General features: G+C 47.1%; 9 protein-coding genes across 9 annotated transcripts; 4 read left to right on the top strand and 5 right to left on the bottom strand.

The window, feature by feature from the left end:
* Positions 1 to 241: 241 nt before the first annotated feature.
* On the top strand, positions 242 to 2,130 carry N7478_005890 (glycosyl hydrolase family 79 C-terminal domain-containing protein; the record flags this gene model as incomplete). Its single annotated transcript, XM_056922104.1, has 5 exons — positions 242 to 249; positions 303 to 526; positions 590 to 689; positions 751 to 1,266; positions 1,332 to 2,130. The coding sequence occupies 5 exons, from the start codon at positions 242 to 244 to the stop codon at positions 2,128 to 2,130; spliced, it is 1,647 nt and encodes a 548-aa protein (XP_056780141.1).
* Positions 2,131 to 2,191: 61 nt separating this feature from the next.
* N7478_005891 (thiamine pyrophosphate-binding protein) lies at positions 2,192 to 4,175 on the bottom strand (the record flags this gene model as incomplete). The annotated part of the gene is made up of 4 exons (XM_056922105.1): positions 2,192 to 3,292; positions 3,361 to 3,557; positions 3,620 to 3,852; positions 3,916 to 4,175. 4 exons carry the CDS (start codon positions 4,173 to 4,175, stop codon positions 2,192 to 2,194), a joined length of 1,791 nt encoding a protein of 596 aa, XP_056780142.1.
* Positions 4,176 to 4,711: 536 nt separating this feature from the next.
* Positions 4,712 to 5,593, bottom strand: N7478_005892 (uncharacterized protein; the record flags this gene model as incomplete). The annotated part of the gene is made up of 2 exons (XM_056922106.1): positions 4,712 to 5,472; positions 5,527 to 5,593. The coding sequence occupies 2 exons, from the start codon at positions 5,591 to 5,593 to the stop codon at positions 4,712 to 4,714; spliced, it is 828 nt and encodes a 275-aa protein (XP_056780143.1).
* An 884-nt stretch (positions 5,594 to 6,477) lies between these two features.
* On the bottom strand, positions 6,478 to 7,830 carry N7478_005893 (uncharacterized protein; the record flags this gene model as incomplete). Its single annotated transcript, XM_056922107.1, has 2 exons — positions 6,478 to 6,909; positions 6,976 to 7,830. 2 exons carry the CDS (start codon positions 7,828 to 7,830, stop codon positions 6,478 to 6,480), a joined length of 1,287 nt encoding a protein of 428 aa, XP_056780144.1.
* A 591-nt stretch (positions 7,831 to 8,421) lies between these two features.
* On the top strand, positions 8,422 to 10,813 carry N7478_005894 (putative DNA helicase; the record flags this gene model as incomplete). Its single annotated transcript, XM_056922108.1, has 5 exons — positions 8,422 to 8,948; positions 9,007 to 9,039; positions 9,091 to 10,541; positions 10,603 to 10,663; positions 10,729 to 10,813. 5 exons carry the CDS (start codon positions 8,422 to 8,424, stop codon positions 10,811 to 10,813), a joined length of 2,157 nt encoding a protein of 718 aa, XP_056780145.1.
* Positions 10,814 to 12,971: 2,158 nt separating this feature from the next.
* N7478_005895 (uncharacterized protein) lies at positions 12,972 to 14,642 on the top strand (the record flags this gene model as incomplete). The annotated part of the gene is made up of 1 exon (XM_056922109.1): positions 12,972 to 14,642. One exon carries the CDS (start codon positions 12,972 to 12,974, stop codon positions 14,640 to 14,642), a length of 1,671 nt encoding a protein of 556 aa, XP_056780146.1.
* Positions 14,643 to 15,271: 629 nt separating this feature from the next.
* N7478_005896 (endonuclease III domain-containing protein) lies at positions 15,272 to 16,585 on the bottom strand (the record flags this gene model as incomplete). Its single annotated transcript, XM_056922110.1, has 1 exon — positions 15,272 to 16,585. One exon carries the CDS (start codon positions 16,583 to 16,585, stop codon positions 15,272 to 15,274), a length of 1,314 nt encoding a protein of 437 aa, XP_056780147.1.
* Positions 16,586 to 16,863: 278 nt separating this feature from the next.
* Positions 16,864 to 17,440, top strand: pex4 (putative ubiquitin conjugating enzyme (UbcJ); the record flags this gene model as incomplete). The annotated part of the gene is made up of 2 exons (XM_056922111.1): positions 16,864 to 17,026; positions 17,103 to 17,440. The coding sequence occupies 2 exons, from the start codon at positions 16,864 to 16,866 to the stop codon at positions 17,438 to 17,440; spliced, it is 501 nt and encodes a 166-aa protein (XP_056780148.1).
* Positions 17,441 to 18,143: 703 nt separating this feature from the next.
* Positions 18,144 to 19,028, bottom strand: N7478_005898 (putative GPI anchored cell wall protein (Dan4); the record flags this gene model as incomplete). The annotated part of the gene is made up of 1 exon (XM_056922112.1): positions 18,144 to 19,028. The coding sequence occupies one exon, from the start codon at positions 19,026 to 19,028 to the stop codon at positions 18,144 to 18,146; it is 885 nt and encodes a 294-aa protein (XP_056780149.1).
* Positions 19,029 to 20,799: the final 1,771 nt, after the last annotated feature.

Consider the following 20,799-nt stretch of genomic DNA (forward strand, 5'->3'; position numbering starts at 1 on the left):
TTATTTTGCGCATTGATATTTCAAATCGGATATATTCACATCTACCCCCTCTTTTAACAACAATAATCCGATGAGATCGGGTAATTGCAACTATACGATGCAACATGACCATATATCACGACGATCTTTCTGTTTTCTATCAATAACGCCCCAAAGCTTATGTACGTTAGATTTACGCGATGTTCAATGACAAGGATCTAAAAAGTACCCCTCTTTTAATATAGAGCTCAGTAAATAGCAAATGTTGATGTGAACTTTATCGACTCGTTATATTTCTCTATCCATTTATGATACGTTGATAGAAGTGTGATCAACAGAATCGAGGAGAAGAAGAAGAAGAAGAAGAAGAAGAAGATGATGTTATTCACAATATTTGGCCTTCTTTTGGGGCTTACCACTAGTAATTCTTTAGTGGATGCAGTTTCATATGTTGTTCAAGAAACTGCCCCTCAAGATGCTGCACCTCCAATACTTTCGCCATTTGTGAGCTTTTCTATTGAGTTTGTTTACTTCCCAGACTACGCAGGTAAGCTAAGTATCCCAGCAATTTTCAAATTGTTGATGACTGACCTCGGTTGAATTGTAACAGGAAACAAGACAAACCCCAATGCTTTCTCCAACCAACTTCTAGAGAACCTAGGGGAGATTCAGGGATTAAGACCGCATATTCGAGTCGGAGGAAACACTCAGTATGTCCATATGCAATTTCACTTACCGTCAATCAAGGATATGAAATCTAATATTCGACAGAGACTATGCTCTATTCAATTCATCATTGAAGACATCCGTTAATGGCACTTACATAACCTCCAAGTCAACGGACTATCCATATATCATTTACATTGGCCCTTCGTATTTTGAGTCATATTTGATGTGGCCGAATACGAAGTTTTCTCATGGCTTCAATCTTGCAAAGAACAGTTCACATGATATTCAACTTCTACTCGAAAGTGTACCTTTTGCCTGTCAGGCTCTGAGCCATGATAACCTTCTGGTTTGGGAGCTAGGCAATGAGCCGGATGATTACAAAAATGCTATACAAGGCGCATTGAGGCCTTCTAACTGGACAGAAAGTGATTACGTTCATGAGTGGCTTAGCCGCACAGCCGCCCTGAAAAAACAAATGGATATTCATTGTCCACATCTGGCTGATGTGAAATACATGGCGCCTTCATTTGGCGGGATAGATGGCAGCCTGGCAGCTCTTACTACATGGCAGAATGGATTGAATGATGCGGGAAATATTGCATTCAATACTGAGCATAAGTACGTCATTTTTGATTTTCTAGTTTGTCAATGTTGAATTTGTCAGATTGCTAATAATTGAAAAGTTATATGGGAGGGGCCGATGAGCCAGGAGTCACGCTTCAGAAGACATTGATGAATCATACTGCGGTGATTCAAAATGCGGCACAACATGTGGATTTCATGAATGCCTTGAAATCAGATAATCTCGCGCCGGACATCCCGTATATTTTGGGAGAAACGAATTCTCTCTATAGTGAAGGCCGAGCAGGACTGTCTAATTCATTTGGAGCAGCTTTATGGGGTGTGGATTGGAACCTCTACTGTGCTTCTCAAGGCATTCGACGAATCTACATGCACCAAGGGACGGACTATCGATATGCAGCATGGCAGCCAATCTCGACCAACAAAACAACTATCGGGACTAAAGCACCCTACTATGGTAATGCGATGGTTGCTGCCATGACTCAAGGTGGAGATGACGTGACAATCGTCAATATTCCTTTGGAGCAGGACACTGAATCTGCTTATGCGGCCTATGTTGATGGGAAAGTGACACGCATTGCCGTAATAAACATGGTGGAGTTCAATTATACTTCTATCGAGTCTAATAGCTCGAGTAGCCGCCCGAAGGCTCAATATTCCTTCAAATTGCCTGCTTCATTCAAGTCTCATCAAATATCTGTGCAACGCATGATGGCAAATGGAAGTGACGCCGTGACAGGCGTTACATGGGGTGGATTCTCATATAATTACGAGTTAGAAAATGGAAGCCCAGTACGCATGAAAAATGTGACAAATCATGAGACCGTCCAAGTTGATCAGGATGGGATGTTGATGATCGATGTACCTTATTCAAGTGCTGCCCTTGTGAATTTGCAGTAGATTGTTTGTTAGGAAAATGAGATATCTGCCTCTAACTACTGATGAAAGTTTGCAATTTGGCTCAAATATTATAATGAGCCCGGGGGATGTTGTCATAATATGGCACGGAGACGGCATTGGGGGTATCGGTGAGCCCAACCATCGCCGTTGTAACAGGATGTACTGGCTTTCGGTCCACTATGAGGTTGATGCAACTTGGGCCAGGCAGGCTTTGAAGGTGTGCAACGGTGTGTTGAATATCGGCTATGCGATCTATCTTTGCAGCGGCATTCTGCAAGCCCTTTGCAACGATATCGTACTCGGTATTAGGGTTCAGAGAGCTGATAGGCCGTAGATGAGTGCCGTCTCCATATACGAGATCTTGCCCGTTAATGCTCATACCCCAAGTGGAGTTGTTCACAACAACTGTCATCACATTAAGATTGAATCTCTTGTACGTGTCGAGTTCCATCAAGTGAAAGCCTGCGGATCCATCACCCTGGATATTGACGACTTTCCGATCGGGAGCGGCAATTGCACTGCCTAGCGTATACCCAAAGCCGTTACCAAGAAAGCCGAGATAACCTGTAGCAGTCATGACTATGCTGGGCTGGCTACGCCACGCGAGATCACCCGCCCAAACGCTCGCTTCCCCACCATCCAGAACAATTATACTCCCCGGGTCGACGGCGGAGAAGAGGTATTTTAATGCATGGTATGGATGTAGATGGCCTGGAGAAATCTCCTTGGGCTCCCTCTCGTAGGGAGGCTCTGCTAATGACAAGTTAAGAACTGCCTGGACCCAAAATTTATCGACCGAGCCTTGGTATGCAGTGCCTAACTTCCTATTCATTGCTGATGTGAAAGCTTCAATGTCAGAAACAACACCAAGGTCAACCGGCAATGACCGTCCAATTTCACCACCGTCGCAGTCGACCTGAATCAATGCACAATCCGTGTCTGGAATAATAGCACCGTTTCTGCCCCCGAGGAACATTCCTGTTCTAGCGCCCAGCAGTAGAATCAGGTCTGGTCGAGGAATCTGGGCAGACTGTAGTTGTCCCAAAACCCCAGCCGTTCCTCGACAAAGCATTACTGATTGTGGGCGACATGAGGCATATTTTGATGTGTTGAATACCGGAATACTGCAAGTTTCAGCCAGCTTGAAGAGACTTTCTCGTGTCTGTGGTTTTTGTTAGTTGCTAGGGACCACAGATGTGATAATACCAAATAAGTATATGTGCAACGTACCTCAAAAGTCCTTGCGCCCGTCCCAGTAATAATTACAGGCCTTTTTGCATTAGTTATCATTTGAGCCGCTGCATCGATCGCATCACGATGTGGTCCGGGCGGATATGATTTAGGGGATGTGATTGATCCCCAAGAGATGAGTTTTGGATGAACGGGAGAAAACAAGACATCGATAGGAAAGTCAAGAAGAACAGGACCTTGTAGATTGAACGTCAGAATGAATGATTAAGATGACTCCTCATGTTGACAGAGGACATACCAGGTGGACTAGATTGAGCAAGTCGAAAGGCATGAGATACAATTCTTGGACACTCCTCCGGCGCTACAACACGATGCGCAAATTTGGTTATGGGATGGGCCGCAACAACCTGATCGATCGACCCTTGAAGGGAGTTGTTTTCCGTATCTCGAATCGGAGGAGACGAAGTTATACACAGAATCGGACTTCGATCACCATACGCAGTGGCAAGACCAGCAAGGCCATTCGAAAAACTAGAGTGGGATCGATTAGATGTCGCTTCATGGTAATTATTAGACAAGCACAATCTGGCTTACCCGCTGTTAGCAGTCACAAAACAGACTCCAGGCTTTGTACTGATCCGACAATATCCCTCCGCAGCCTGAACAGCCACGGCTTCATGTCTCGTATCGATCAGGCGTATTCCGATTTCCTCACAGCCCATGAGGAACGCATCCAAGTGCCCCCCATGAAGCCCGAAGGCAACTTCCACACCGAGCTGCTTCAGTGACTGGGCTAATAGGTCTCCGCCCGTCAACTCGCGGGCGGACGGGTAGTGGAGGGGAAAGCCAGCCATATTGGAGGCCAGAACCTGAAGTCGGGCGCAATTTACAGTATCGCTGTTTGAAAAGGAGTGCATATGGTGATTGACGAGGAATGCCGAGGTACGTGAATGCCGGGGGGCCGATCAAGGGGAGGGGGCTGAACGTTGAGGTCCAGGATGATGAAGATGCGGAGAAGGAGGGGATCGCTGCCATGCACTGTGACTACATCGAATTACTTATGACGGAGGGTGTGGAGACAATGCCCAAGACCCACACGATCTGCTTTTCGGCTTCAGTAAACAAAGCCTTGGTTATTTTCGAGATTCTTTGGTGTTCGGGCCCATAATTAATGATACGTAATTCTTCACAACACCTAGGAACTCCACATACAGGTATAGTGTGAGCCCTTTCTTTTAAAACCCAATAACTGAATAAAGAGGATGCATTCATTCATTGAATATTCAAATCTTCGAGACATAAGGTTCAAAAGCAAAGACATTCGTACCGCTATCATGATCTATATTCCACGAATCCCTTAATTAATTTCAGTGCCACAGCACATCGCAACTTACTCCTCTGAGTCCGGGCCTTTAACTAACTCGGTTGCCCTTCCCAGAAGCCCAGCTGGTCCTTTGTTGATTTCTTTGTATTTGCCGTCCCAGCTGTAAAGTACATCCCCGTGTCGCTCCTGGTCACAGAATAATAAGACCACGCTGCGAGCGACAGCTTCCGGGCTTTGGGCTTTAATCTTGTACACTTCGAACAGTTCAGGAGGAATGATCGCCGTGGTGGTCCACGAAGGTGCAATAGCGTTAACTCGCAGATTCCTGTCCTGGAACTGCTCTACAAGCCCACGGACCATGCCAAGGACACCATGTTTAGACACTGCATAGTCAAAACCCTTGAACCTGGTAAATCCAGATCCAGAACAAGCAAGCACCAGACTACCGGAAGTAGTCTGTGGAGCAAGCTTAGTCATGTAAGCACTTGTGAGGTGAGCAGTGTAAATGGAGCCTGTCAGATTCAGATCCAAGACACGCGAAGGGGGCGGTAACAGCTTGCCATCCTCATCGAGTTTAACGTCCAGGAAGCCCATGGTTGCCGTAATTCCGGCATTAGCGAATACGTGGTCAACGCGACCGAACCACTCCACGGTCTGATCGAACATGCTTCGTAGACTTTCCCATTGAGAGGCGTTGACAGTCATGAACTTGAGTTTTTCACTGTTCTCGAACTCCTCGGCGGGCTCATTCAAATCTCCGATTACCACAATCGCACCCAGGTTTAAACACAGTTGCGCGGTGGCCCTGCCAATTCCAGACGATCCGCCTATATATAATTGTCAGAGGAAGGATCTTTGGAGATTGGGATAAAATCATTTACCAGTAATTATGATAACCTTGTCATCAAGACCTTTCAGGTCATCGTCATTGATATAGACTCGAGACATAGTAAAGTCGATCGCTTTGGAATCGGTAGACAATCAATTTTTCCGATCGAGACTTCTTTTCCCTTTTGATTTGAAATTCGTCAGATGCCCGAAAGTTGCTAGAATAAACAAGTCCTGTAAAGTGGAACAAATACCAGTGGGAGAAGGTGGTGTATTATGGACTCGTTGTTCGATCTGCTACCAAATTGTGGATTTACGTTCGCGGGCGGACCCAACCAGTTATACGTGACGCAGCTCAATGTTCCGGGCGTTCAAGGAGCATTGGGGGCCAATAAGATGATTCCACGAGTGGTAATTGGGGGCTGTTTCCTCGCACGGGGGCTGCAGCAAAACATTTGGGGGTGTATCCACATCTAAAACAGAGCCTTCTCTGAACAATACCAGATTAGGCAACGATCCTACAATCTTGGAACAACCTATATTTACAGTATCTGTAGGCTGGCCTCGGCTGAGCGCATCATGCGTACTCTGAATTGTACGTATGGATGGAAATATCCTTGCTTTCGCTAGCCTTGTTGGCCCCATATCTTTATATAGGGCGAAACCTCAAGATAAATCGATGGCAAATAAAGCCCCAAGCCCCAAGTGGCGAACGAGCATCCTCAACCACTTGAATGTTAGGAAGTATGATAAATAAACATGAGTAATTCGTATATTTGCAATGCCAATGCTTGGAACTTTACTCCAATACTAGTAGTACGTACAGATCAATGATGTAGGCACCGAGGTAGGTAGTATCCCTATGATGGATACCATGGATGTCCTGGAAACAAAAGAAAAGATTCAAACTTGATTGCTAATAGAAATATAGATAAAATGACACAGGTATATCTCACTGAAAAGAAGGGTATAGATAGCAATAAATACAAGCTTGAAGTCGTCTACTATTTATGCATATATTCAATCATTCTCTCTCGTGCTCGCTCTGCTTGACCTTGCATGTCTAGATCCCAAAGCCACTTAAGTCGCTCCTCCAACGTAACTTTTAATTTTGTCTCATCATCACCAACCCCATCTAAGCATAAACAAAGGAGATATGAACCTTCCTTGCTACTAGTGACAACCCGTTGACTTCGAGGCCGCCTAATCTCATCATAAGCTTTGAACGCCGCCACGACATGCTGCACAGATGAAACCCGCAGATCACCAAGTAGCTCTGCTAGAACATGTGCATCCTCAATTGCTTGTCCAGCTCCAGCTCCCTGGTGTGGTGTAGAGGCATGCGCGGCATCGCCGAGTATAACGACCCGAGATTTGCAAAATGTCGAGAGGTGAGGATGCTCGAACAGTGCCCATTGCGACGGGTCAGGCATATGCTGTTATGCAGTATATTAGTAAAAGCTCATTCATCGACGACATCTAGATTCAACTAGATCCAATACCTTAATCAAAGATTCCCAATAACGTCCCATGCTCCCCGCATCATGCTCTAGATCCTCTCTCAACGCAGGTCGCACCCATGTATCGTGCTCCCAAATATCTTTCAACACGTAAAGACCAACATTTACCTTCTTCGCGCGCACAATAGGATAAGAGATACCATAAGCCCCCTCTCCGACATAAATAGTTGACACTCTCGCTCTCTGATCTCCAACGGCCTCCACCATATCCTCCATATCAACCACAGCTCGATAAGCATACATCCCACTGTACTGGGGCTGCTTATCCCTCGACTCTTCGGGCAGCATAGACTCCTTAACTTTAGACTTAATACCATCACAACCAACTACCACATCCGCTCGAACCTTACTCCCATCAGCAAAGCTCAGCAACACTCCATCTTCATTTTCCACAAGTTTATCAAGTCTCTTCCCAAAATGCACAATATCCCGCGGAACAAGACTAATCAGTGCATCTAGAAAGTCCGCCCTCCTCAGCGTAGTCTGCCCAGACGGCAAGGCCTTCAAATTCATCAGTGTATCTCCTTCCTTTGCGCCAGAGGCCCAAACAATCTCAAACCATGTTTCCCGAAACGATTCGTAGCCAGGACTATCAGCGTGCGTGGTCACAAGAGAATCGTAGATCTCCCGAATTTGAGGATCAATCAGGGGCATTGCACGATGCGCGGCAGGTCCAATCGAAAGGCCTAGACCGACTTCTGCAAATGCGGATGCTGCTTCGTAGATTTGAACGCAGACGTTGCGGCGGAGGAGTCCTGCTGCGAGTGTGAGGCCGCCTATCCCGCCACCTACTATGGTGACGGTGAAGTCTTTTTTGCTTTCGAGGTTTTCTGTCATATTTGGCAATGTGCAATTTTGGGAAATATATGCTGGCTTCGCCAGTGAGGGTTGACATTAAGCGTCATTTTGGAACTTTGGATTGCGGGGTTATGTTTTGTTATCTAGTTACTAGTACTAGGCGTCCAGCGGGGGACACGGTCCCTAGTATACGAGCCGCCCCAAAGGGTACTATAACTCGGCTTGGACATTGTGTATAATCCAGAAGGACCGTCAAGATTGGCCATATGGCTACTATGCACATAGATATCTTATTGATGTTATTTGTTTACGAGAATAGTTTAATCAAATCCCAGATACGGTGGACTAATATCGTATTTCCTTTCTATATCAATTCCAACATTCATAATGGTCTTCTATTACCTCAGATTCATAAGATGGTGCCTTGCTGCCTGGGAAATGGGGTGTCCGTCAGGAACGAGGGGAGCTTTGAAGCTTCCCACGTCATTGCAAAATCTTGAAGATACCAATCGCACCTTGCTATAAGATACTGTCATTAAACGGATTGCAATGAATATATAATATCCGTAAATAAACGCCATACTACTCTGCTCGAAAAATTGAACTCACCTCCCAACCTACATTACGATCATGTCCCCACGCGATCCCATCTCCATCCCACTATTCGCCGAAACGCAACTCCAGTTGCTTCTCAACGAACACGAAGCCGAAGTCGCATCTTCCTCCCTCGCCACAACCGCCGCTTCCGTATCACCGTCAACAAGAAGAACGCTCCAAGCAACAGGCTACGCTTTAACAGGCTTGGTACTGTCGCAATGCCGCACAGGTCTTGGAGGTCGGGTAGTTGGTGAATTCGCCGCTGATCCGGCTATCGCATCCTCAGAATCCACGGACGGACAGCCACGGCTTGGGTCTCATGGAATCCGGGTTGGGGATGTGGTTCGCGTGAATGACGTTGCTGCGGGGGCTGCAAAGAAGGCGGCCAAAGAGAAAGGGAAAGACGGCGCGAAGGATGGCGCGAAAGGAGGGCCTGAAGGTGTTGTAACAAAAGTTAATGACAAAGCGGTATGGATTGCTTTCGGGCAGCAGGGAGGCGGGGCACGTTCGAAAGAGGATGATGAGGCTGTTGAAGAGTTATGGGGCAAGAAATTATGGTGGTATGTTGAGTTGAAAAGTTGTCATGGTTGATTAATGTGCATTGCTGATGCAGCATAGTATCAAACTCGCCAACGATGTTACGTATAGACGGTAAGAATTGTCTGGTTTTTGAGAATCAGAGACCACGCTAATCTTTTACAGAATGCGACAAACTATGGAGAAAATGGGAAAGATGACGGAGTCTGACCATTCGCATTTCATGCGTGTGGCTTTCGGTCATACCACCCCTTTACAGCCGGAGAATGAGACGGACTCAGTCGAATTTCTTGACCCGACGCTTAATGACTCGCAAAAGGACGCCATTAAGTTTGCGCTAGCTTCGAAAGACATCGCTCTGATTCATGGCCCACCCGGAACGGGAAAGACACATACTCTGATCGAACTCATCTTGCAGTTTGCACAACGCAAGAAGCGAATCCTTGTCTGTGGCCCTTCAAACATATCCGTCGATAATATTGTAGAACGATTAGCCCCGAAGAAACTCCCAGTTGTTCGAATTGGGCACCCAGCACGTCTCCTCCCGTCCGTCTTGGAGCATTCTCTCGAAGTCTTGACACAAACCTCTGATGCGGCGAGTATCGTGAAAGATGTACGTAAAGAGATGGATGAGAAGCAAGCAAGTATTCGCAAGACGAAAACTGGGCGAGAAAGGAGGGCGATTTATGACGATTTGAAGCACCTCCGTAAGGAATTCAGAGAGCGCGAATCTAAATGCGTCGACAATTTAGTACGGGAGAGCAGTGTTGTTTTGGCTACACTTCACGGTGCCGGTGGTCACCAACTGAAAAATCAGAGATTTGACGTTGTAATTATCGATGAAGCCAGTCAAGCACTTGAAGCTCAATGCTGGATTTCGTTACTGGGAGCCGATAAAGTGGTTCTTGCTGGTGACCATTTACAACTACCACCCACTGTCAAGTCCACCAACCTGAAGACTAAAGATTTGGGCAAAGGAAAAGAGACTGCAGATTCAAAGAGTGGAAACTCCGAAGGCAAGGAATTATTAAAGGGCTTTTCGCTCGAGAGAACATTATTCGACCGTTTACTGGCCATGCATGGCGATGGTATCAAACGAATGTTGACAACCCAATACCGCATGCATGATAAGATTATGCGATTCCCCTCCGACGAGTTATACGAGTCCAAACTGACGGCAGCCGATTCTGTCAAAGACCGCCTCTTGGCTGATCTACCCTATGAAGTGGAAGGCACAGATGACACCCAAGAACCCCTTGTGTTTTGGGATACGCAAGGCGGCGACTTTCCCGAAAAGGCTGAAGACAAAGAGATTGGTCAGAAGGAAGCCCTCCTAGGTGAAAGTAAAAGCAATGAGATGGAGGCGCTGGTAGTTGCCAAACACGTTGGCAATTTAGTTGAGGCGGGTGTCAGACCTGACAGCATCGCTGTCATTACCCCCTACAACGGCCAGCTAGCTCTGCTGTCTCAGATGCTTCGCGAAAAATACCCTGGCTTAGAATTGGGCAGTGTCGACGGATTCCAAGGCCGCGAAAAAGAAGCCGTGGTTGTTAGTCTTGTTCGTAGCAATGAGAAGCATGAGGTCGGATTCCTCGGAGAGAAACGACGTCTTAATGGTAGAACTGTTCAGCCTACTATAAAGTTATATACGCCCAAACTAACGCGAGTGATATTTAGTGGCTATGACACGACCCAAACGACATCTTTGCATTTGTGGAGACTCGGAAACCATCAGTCGGTATGTTACTGTGTGTTTGTGAATCAAAAGTGGGATTAGAAGCTGACCCAGTATCGCCTTTACAGTGGTAGTGCATTTTTGAAACACTGGATGGATTATTTGGAGGAAAATGCCGATCTACGATATCCCGATGCCGGCGATTTACTTTAAAGTCCGATTGCTCTTGCCGTGGGGTAGCCCAATACGAATGGACCCCTCCACGAGCTGCCCATGAGGAGGCAGTATACGACATCTCGAGAATTTGATCAAAGCGACCTTTACATACTACGTATTCGGTGGCAATCTATAAGTAGCAAAAAGCAGGTCTCACCCTTTTAACTGGATTGCCTGCATGGTTGTAGTACAGCAGAGAGGGAGCCAGGAAGTCAGGAAGCTGGGAAACCCGTGTTCCTCGAAGTCCGCACTCCACACCCAGCCTGAAGAACCCGCTCAATGTACCCAGCCGTGTCTCAATCAAGAGACGCAAGAGGACTAGAATAAATAAGTAAGAAGGAATAGCCGTGTTTCGTTTCAAGTTACGCAGCATCTCGTCAGTGGGAAGATCATTGTGATGGCGTCGGAGATACGTTACTGGAAGTAGGACAAGCGTGAGGGGCTTTTGATCGACCATATCCCTGAACCTCCGCCTCCTAGATCCAATTGGCCCACCTACCCACCATGTCAGCACCGCAGCCTAACGTCTCGAAGCTCTTTGTGGGTTAGAGAAAGGATCCAAGGTTTGATTCGTTGCGGTCATACCCATCCCGCCGTCTGAGCTTAGGGAAGGGATAACTTATGGTCACTCTGTGTAAGGTAATGGGGGTTGAACCTCCAAGCGTACTGGCTACGACGAGCGACCCGGCGACCCGACCCTCGCGCAAACGGTCTGTGCGGCGTTTGAGAATTCCCTATGATCAACTGTCTGCCATGTGGTGTTTCAGACCAACTGTGCAGCAGCAGGGCAACCTCTTGGCCATTCTGTACTCCACTGTAAACCTTCACCCAAGAAGGAAGCTCATAGTTGAGCCACATCGTGCAAGGGCCTATTTTGAGATTTGAGGTTGACGCTCTGGATATTGTGGATGGAGCTGGAAAGACAGTCCAAAACGGCCGTTCTTCTCTGGGGCTCCACTTAGTCTCGGCTCGTGGATCCAACGCGGCATTCATTCGAATTCGGTCGCGGTCCAGTTCGACCCCTGGTTCCAAGGTTTCTCTGCAGTTTTTAGTGTTTAGCTTTGGGGCTTGTTCCTTGTAGCAGACCTCACGTTGAGGAGCTAGTCCATGCTAGCTACCCTTAGCGCTCCTTTTCTCTCGAGCTAGAGTCCACTGATACCGTTATGCGGTTCGAAATTCCTCCTGATCCGGGTAGCATAACCTGCGTTTGGTCAAATCAAGAAATAAATTCATAAAATGAACAGCCAGACAGATACCTTGCGCCACCGTGATTAGCTAGGACCTTACGCTCGGTCCTACATTCAAACCTCGGAAACGAGCTGGGGAGTGTCGAGTCATCATTTTATCTGGATTGTGACCTGGCCCAAGGTGCAGCTTCGGCTGTGGCGTGAAGAAAGACCCGACTGTGTGGGGGGAAGGAAAGGAGTAGAGAGGGACACGAGGGAGCTCGTCGACTCCTAATCTCTCCAACTTCTAACCTTCGGGCCTTCTCTGCATTAGCTTTGTTCCTTTCAACTCTTCTTTACTTTCAACCATCTATTTTTTTTGTTCTTCTTCCTTCTTGCTTCTCGACACTCGTTTGTTTTGTCTTTCGTAATCCATTTAGTTTTTTGTTATTATCCCCTTTTTCTCTGCATTCAAGAGATCCCTGCTTCTTTCTCCTCCTATCCCCAACAATTGTGAAACCGATCAATTTTCCCGAGACTGGCAAACGGCCGATCCGTCAACGGGAACTACGTGCATCATTTGGCAATTATGATCCTTATTCAACCCGACTTGGTAGGCGAATGGTGCCGAAATCATCGATCCGGCTTTGATACTAATCGGCGTTTGCTAGTCATTCCTTAAAACTCGTCGATTCGATTGAAGAAATCCGATCGCCTTTCGAAAGCACGCATATCTCCGCTGTGCGGCTTCTAATCTGCATCATTTAACCGACATATCTTTTTTTTTAAATCTCGATTCGTTTCTCGACATTCCTTACCGCCGATCGACCGATCTTGTGCCCTCTTTTATTTTTGCGACGATATTATATACCCCTCCTATGTGCCGCGACGAATAAGAACATTTTCTTTTAATGATTATCACAGTGGAATCCTCAGGGAATCTGCTTCATATTTGACCCTGACCGTTAGGCTCAGTTCGTTTTCCAGCAATGTCCAGACCTTACACACGATCCATTGCAAGCGCTGGGAGCGGGTCGGTAAGAAGTGTTCAACCACGATCCTCGTCCGCGCGTGGAGAGCGTTCCGCCTCGAATCCGACTTCCTTTACCCTAGACGCGAACCATTATGATACCGCTTTACCACCCATCAACTTCAGCCAAACACCGATCGTACACCGACGGACCGGAAGTACGTTGAAAACAGTCATGCGCAAGATATTCAACAGGAAAAGACAGAGCCAGGCAGGTGGAGTGGAGGAAAATCCAAATGAGGCGTTTTATACATCGGCTCCAATGAGGAGATCAGGACCAGCGGAGGGGAAAACATTCTTGGCTATTCCTACACCCTCGGAGTCGAAGAGGAGTAGCCCGCTATCAGAAGAGAACCTGCAAATGCAATTTGCCGAGACACATCTTTCACCAACTGCCATGACAGGAGGTTCATTGCCATCACCTGGTTTCGCTCGACGACGGAGACGGGCTACACTTCCTAGTGTCATATTTTCTGACGACGAATCACGGTATGGGGTGGCATCCAGTGCAATTTCCGACCCACAAGAAGACCGCATTCACACCCAAGATACATATCAACGAAGGCATAGCATGCTCCAAGATCGTCGACGATCTAGAAGTACAGATGCACTCAGAGAGCTTGTAAATGAGCAGCAAATGCAACAGGAAATTCCACAGGAAGTAGTGCCTTCGCCATGGCCTGCACGCACAACATCGGTTTCTACGCCTGTCCCCGACTCTAAATCACCTATTCTTGAAGGTAGCTCAACCAGTGGACAATCCGCTAGACCGTCCACGGGTACGACTGTAACCAGCGTCACCCGTGAGTCCGCAGCACCGTCAATTACTACATCGGACGGCCGAGCAGAGCAAGCGAGTCTGCCTCCCAACGTGCGCAACCTAGTTCACACAATGCAGCAAGACGACGGCTTGACAGTGGAGCAGCGTCTGAACACTCTCGAGGTGAAAATGATAGATCTCGAATTTGCTATCGCCCGAATGCAATCCAGCCCTGTCGACAATCCTCGCATAGAACGCTCATCACGTCAAAAGAATACCCCATCAACCGACTCATTTGCTTCCCATACACGTAACAAGCCTTCGTCGGGATACCTGGGCTCACCTGACAACGAGCGCGACCGTGAGCGTGACGAATCTCCTAGTCCTTTGGCCAATTTCTCTGCTTCGGTGCGTCCACCAAGCACCAGCACAATCCGCCCCGATACCATGAACTCACGAATTGTTCGCCCTGCAACATCTACGACATCATTATCCGATTTCAACGGTGTCTCGATCGAGCAGTACAGTACCCTTGTCACACTTCTTCGTCGTGAACAAACTGCACGCCGGAATCTTGAAGGTCAGGTTTCGGGTCTTAGGGATGATCTTCGTCAGATTCAGCGTGCGGCTCTCCAATCTATGGAGATGGGTACTATGTATCCCATTCATAGCATGGATTCACAGGAGTTCCTTCGCTTCCGTCGCGCTCTAGACGACTCTGACACTCCTTCGCCGGCCCAAACGGCGGGGGATAGTCGTGCACATACCGGATATGATGGCGACTCGAATTGGGCGCCTGATGACCCGATCGGGCCCCATAAATGGGATAATAGCAATGGACAACGAACAATCACTACTCCGATGATTTAATATTCTGTTTTGTTTACTGATATCCAAACAAGAGAATACTTTGGCTTTACTACAGACGGCTGAGACTAGGCGGGTCGTGTACGTGGTCAAGTAGTCTTGTTCCTACGAGTCACACCTCTCTGGGCTAATCATTCAATGAAATGCGTACTCATACACGATATGACACGCATAACATGCCTGCCTCTTGAGCTAGCCTGGCCAGTAGATCCTAAGCTGGGCTTTTTTGATCTTGCTCTACCGAGTATTATTCTGCTTCTCCTCTCGCAACTTACAGATACGATCTGTGCTATACCATGCTTTCTGGTTTACCTACCGATCCACCTAAACGGACTTTCCTTATGGCATCTCCACTTTCATTCAAGCCTCGTCATTATGATTGACAGCTTTTTCTTCTTCTTTCTCTTCTTTCCCGGGCCTCTTGCCGTTACCGCGACAGGATCGCGTTGTTCCAGTTTTGAAGTCAAAATGTATGCGATACCCAATTCGAATATGCAGATCCAAATTTGAACTTGATATATTTCAACCCACAGTCCACGTAGATCTGAATAAAATGAGAATTAAATACAATGTAATACAATGGCCTCTCCCCGAATGCATTGCCAAAAGTCAAATGCCGAATCCAAAAACTATCATACACTCTCAATCTTGATCTTAGGCTCCGTCTTGACCTCAATCTTAGCTTCCATCTTAATCCCATTCGCTCTCGCATTCGCATTGCTCAATCCCTTGATCTCACTCATACAAAGCTTCGTCCCAGCCAGATAACATTCCCCACAGCGCCTTTTCACAGGCAGACAAACCGTCTGACCCAAACCAACAAGTAACTTATTGATCTCATGCCACTTATCCCTCGGCAACCAAGATTGAAGCGCTTTCCTCGTTTCCTCAGGATTCTTAGTCTTATTCCACCCCCAAAGATTCGTAATCCGATGAACATGAACATCAACACCAATACCTTCATGTTTGCCCCATGCAGCGCTCATACATAGATATGCCATCTTCGGTCCAACGCCAGGTAGAGACATCAGTTCCTCCGGTGTAGGGGGGATATCACCATCGTGCTGGTCGCGGAGGATCAAAGCGGCAGCTTTAATATATTTCGTTTTGTTGTTATGGAATCCGACTGTGCGAATGAGTTCATTCAGTTTCGTAGGCGAGACAGCGAGTATATTCTCCAAGTTCAACGTGCTATCTTTCGTAGCTGAGTCCTTGTCGTCATCTTCTGACTTTATTTTCACAGTATCCATAGTCGCTTCCGCTCCTTGCCCAAGCTCAGTATGTAATCTCTGCATCGCAACGGCCGTAACAGTATCCTTCGTTTGAGACGAAAGCATTAGCGCAATAAGCGTTTGAAAACGACGATCTTTCGCCGACGATGCACGCCAATATAGTTCTGCACATCCCATCGTATCAACCGGCGCGGTCGGATTATCCTCTCTCATCTTTTTAACAGTATCGTACATAACCTCCCAATTAGACGGTGGCTCTATTTTCACCTCGCCGTCTTCACCGCGGGTTTTCCGAGCAGGCATCCGGCGCGGCGCCTTGGTAGAAGAGGGTTTCTCATCAGGTCCGGACTCATTCTTCACGATTGGTTTGGTTTTTCGGGGTGCGCGATTTGTATCTGAGGCTTTTAGGACTGCAGGACTGGTACTGCGTTTTTGGCGTTTCGTGGGAGGTCCAAGGAGATCTTCGATGTCGGTGGTATTAGCGGATGAAAGCGATGACTCGTCTTCGTCTTTGACGTGTGGGATATGGGCGATTGTAGGGATGAATTGATTTTCGCTTTCGGTTTCGTTTTGAACGTTCGAGGTTGAGTCTGCGTTATACGCGAAATTGCGCAGGGCACTTGTCAGAGACGTGTTTCGTGTGCTTCGTCGTGCAGGGGGCGAAAGCGCCTGGAGAACTTTCGAAGTCTCCTTCGCTGTTTTGGAGGTACGCATGACGAAAATTAAATCCTTGGTAACGAGCGACTTGTAGAAGAATCAAAAGGATCAACAGCGGATGCGAATGCGAATTTCACATGGGTGATCGGGACCCATGGTCAAACTGGGGCAAATGTTAGGACCCGGTTTCCCCAGCCTCGGTGTTAACCGCTGATCTTATTCTGCTCCGTCTTCCCGCTCCAGTCCCGATACCTAAGCTACCTATTGCATCGACTCATCTCTCCCCCCACCCCCTTCACATTCCTCACCTCATTTCCGCCCGGGCACATTCCACCATGGCCGCCCCGTCAAGTCAAACGACGCAGCGACTCTTGCGCGAACTGAAGGATTATGCTAAGTCACCAAATGAAGCTCTATTGCATCTTGGTCCGGTCGATGAGGAAGACCTGTTACGCTGGGAGGCTGTTTTGAAGGGCGTGAACGGCTCTCCATATGAAGGTATGCCACTCATATACCTGGATATCGTCGGTGTCTAGGAAAATCCTGGATTTGCGCTCTAATCCAACACTCTTAGGCGGCCTTTGGCATCTGCGCATCGCTATCCCACCCAACTACCCTCTCACTCCACCGACTATTACTTTCACTACCCGTATATCGCATCCTAATATCTCTTTCACGACTGGCGAAATCTGCCTTACCCTCTTGACGACCGAGCATTGGAGTCCTATCTACACGCTTTCGACCGCCCTCACCGCTATCCAGCAGCTTCTTACAGATCCACAGCCCGACTCGCCGCTGAATGTTGATGTTGCGGCGCTGTTACGCGATGGCGATCTTCCTGGTTGGGAGAGTGTGGTTCGGTATTGGACAAGTGAGGAGCGATGGCAAGGAAATGGGAATCTCGTGGCGTGATAAATGTCATGTCGTGACATAAACAATGCGAGACTTTTTTGTTTAGCTGGTGCTGGGTTGGATTTAGGTCCATACATCATTAATGCGTGTGCTTCCTGAGACTTGGGGAGGACGAAACGAAACGAAACGAGGCGAGGCGAGACGAGAGAAGGGTTATATTTTACATTTCATTTGATGCGCATTCCAGTGGCTTAGACGCCCCATACATACCCCGCTGCTACATTCCAGGATATACTTCTTCTACTTTAAATTATTTTGTGAATCGAGACTCAATATACGATCTACTTTATTTGTTTATACAAAACGCACCAGGAACAGTTCTGATTACGCCATTGTGGCTATTAAGATGAAATTTTCCATTTTTTGCCTCTAGTAACTAAACTAGAGGATTCATCTAATCACTTTATGTGAAGTAAAAGCGTGCACGCTGAGATGTCCGTCATTCTAACCTGACCCATTGCTGAAAAAAGATGAAATTGAAACCAGACCAGATAAAACCGAGGATCAATGGCAGAAGCCATGCTGTTGAAACGCCGATAGAGATGAAGGAAAGTTGCCAGTTGGAGGTCGTAAGGATCGTAAGGTGATAATGTCAAGTGCTATGCGGTAATATGATGCTGGTTGGATAGAAAAGGAGATTCGCTGGAATACAATTTAAATGTTGGTGGTGCTCAATTGAGAAGCATGGATAGAGATACTTCGTCTAGAGGGCCATTGCGACGAGGACTGCTCCACCGACCAGTGCGACGACCTCGCGGGCCTTACCGGCGGTGGTTAAGGAGGCACCACCGGTTTGCAGACTTGCTTTGGCTGAGGTGGTGGTTGCTGCTCCTCCAGTTGGAGTGACGTGCACAACTGTGATGGAGGTAATGGTGCTTAGACTACCATCAGACAGAGTGCTGGTGCTCTCGTAAGTTGAAGTGGAAAGAGAAGCACTTGAAGTTGTCGAATGAGAAGTGGTGGTAGTAGAGTGCGAAGTGGAGGTAGAGGACGAAGAAGTAGAAGAAGAGCTGGTAGTGGTGGAGAGAGTCGTAGGCACAGAAGTAGTGCTAGAAATAGATGAAGTAGAAGTCGAAGTCGAGCTGGTCGGAGTGGGCGAGGTCGTAGTGCTGGTAGTGGTCGCCTCGGCAGAAGTGGAGACAGAAATCGAGCTTGAGGTGGTGGAAGTGGTGGGGATAGTGCTCTGCTCCGAGGTGGTAGTAGCCTCAGTGCTAGACTCGGAAGTGGTGGCAGCCGATTCACTGGTAGTGGGGTTGGCACTCGGAGTAGTCTGAACAGGCTCGGAGGAGGCAGTAGCATTGGTATCCCGCTTGATGACCTTTAGGAAACTGGCGATTTTTTCATCTTCGGCTTGCAGGGCCTCGGCGGCACTGATGTCAGTGGGGAAAATGCCGTCTTTGAATTTGTCGGACAGCGCATGCAGAGCATCGTGAATGTTGTTCACGCTGATGTCGGATAGCACGTCCTGGATAGGCTTGGACTCACGCTGAACCAGATTGTCGTTCTCCGTGGGTTGATTTGTCGCAAAGACTCCACACAGCAGCATTAATGCCACGAGCATAACTTGGAAAAGATTGACAGGAAGCATGGTGGCGACGATCAAAATTAGAAGAGGTTGAGGAAGATGTAGAGGGTAGGAAGGTGGTGGAGAGGAAAGAGAGAGAAGTAAAGAGGAGGCAGCAAGTGAGACGTAAATAAAAAAAGACCTGCAGATGTAGAGATGTAGAGATGCACGAATAAGAGAGAAGCAAGATCGAAGGAGAAAAAAACCGAATAATCGCTACCAGGAAACGACGCAATTCACGATTAATATTTTATCAAAGGATTTCCCAGTTTTTCGACCCTCCCACTAGTGGAATAGTTCAAGAAGCTTGGGTCACTAGTGGAATAGTGTGTTCGGTCGAGATTTTTAACTTGGCACAGTCAACCATACTACAAAGTACCTTCTCCTGGTTTTATCTGCCGTTTGAAATTATTGAAACTTGATCTCTATTCTTTAATTTTGTATATACTACTCTAACTCCCCCTTTCCCCTTTCTTATCCCACCACAATTGCCGTAGCTACGTTGAACAAGGTATGTCCTAAAGGTAGGCAGCCTGCAGCAGATCCCGGTGATTGGCCCGGTGTCAGAGCTGAAAATAGCATCGTCGCAATCCACTCCGCAGCAACAAGTCGTCGTGTCATACGAACTCTGCAAAGTGGAGAGATTCAAAGACACAATGCACATAATTAGATCAATAGCATCATTTTGGGAAAGGGGCTTGGATTTAGTGCCGGTACCGAATATTCAATGTTAAAATAGGGAAAAGTAAATAATGTAATCCACAGAACAGGATAAACAGCAAAGAAGTCAAAATTCTACCAAGATCGAGAAAACACGTAAATATAAGCTAAGCTGGCACTACGGGATTCGCGGCACATCATGCCGATATGGTGCGATCGACACTGTTATCTTCTCCAAGACTTATCTGCTATGTACATTAGCTGGTCGGCATTGCTCGTACAGCCTGCATAACGGGGCGGCTGATACCGAATCACCATCACCGAAACCGACAGGTGGACCGGCCCCTCTTACTCTACACGCATCTGTTCGTTGTTCATTCCTCCTACCCTATCAGGCTTCAGAACACGAACAGCCTGCCTAAAAATGAACTTTATTGTTGCTATCTATACAAATCCACTGGTAGCCTGAACATAAACCATGGATCAAATATGATTCGACTACTGTCTGTTATTGACTAAGGTGTTTAATGTTCATTGTTGTCTCGGCTTACTATTTCCAAGCTTATTTTTTGGACATATCATATCGAAAAGTTCTTTCCCACTGATTTATCATGTATGACCGTTGTGTTATGCACTCCGCGACGGAAGAAAAAAAATCTGATGACACTAGGACATCGACACTATAGACATGATATTCTGCACGGAATAACAAACCCTTTGTTGTTCCCGGGGGGGGGGGGGGGCGTTTTCTAGGGACTTCTAGAAGGCTTTGCCAAGGTTGGAACTATTCAACTGCAACTTGATCACATCCAAATCAGGCAGACTGTTGGGTGGCAATACTTTATCGAATATTGTGATGGTCACCTATTGATAACTTGCAAATACTATGTTGAATACTTGTTCATTTCAGATTATGCGACCGTAAACATGTATAATGCTATGTGCAATTAGACCTAGTAGACTTGCCTCGGCTGGGACTCGGACAGACGATGTACTACATCATACACCTGAATATCCAAATTTATATATGCAGTTACTCTGTCCAGCTCTGGGGGCCATCGGACTAAATAAAAGTCCTTTTGCACAGAGGAATATCTTGGCGGTTTCACGACATGAAGCATTTTGCCGTTTCGAC

This window comes from Penicillium angulare, assembly GCF_028827245.1.
Source record: "Penicillium angulare strain IBT 27051 chromosome Unknown utg000004l_segment0_segment0, whole genome shotgun sequence".
NCBI classification, from domain to species: Eukaryota; Fungi; Ascomycota; class Eurotiomycetes; order Eurotiales; family Aspergillaceae; genus Penicillium; species Penicillium angulare.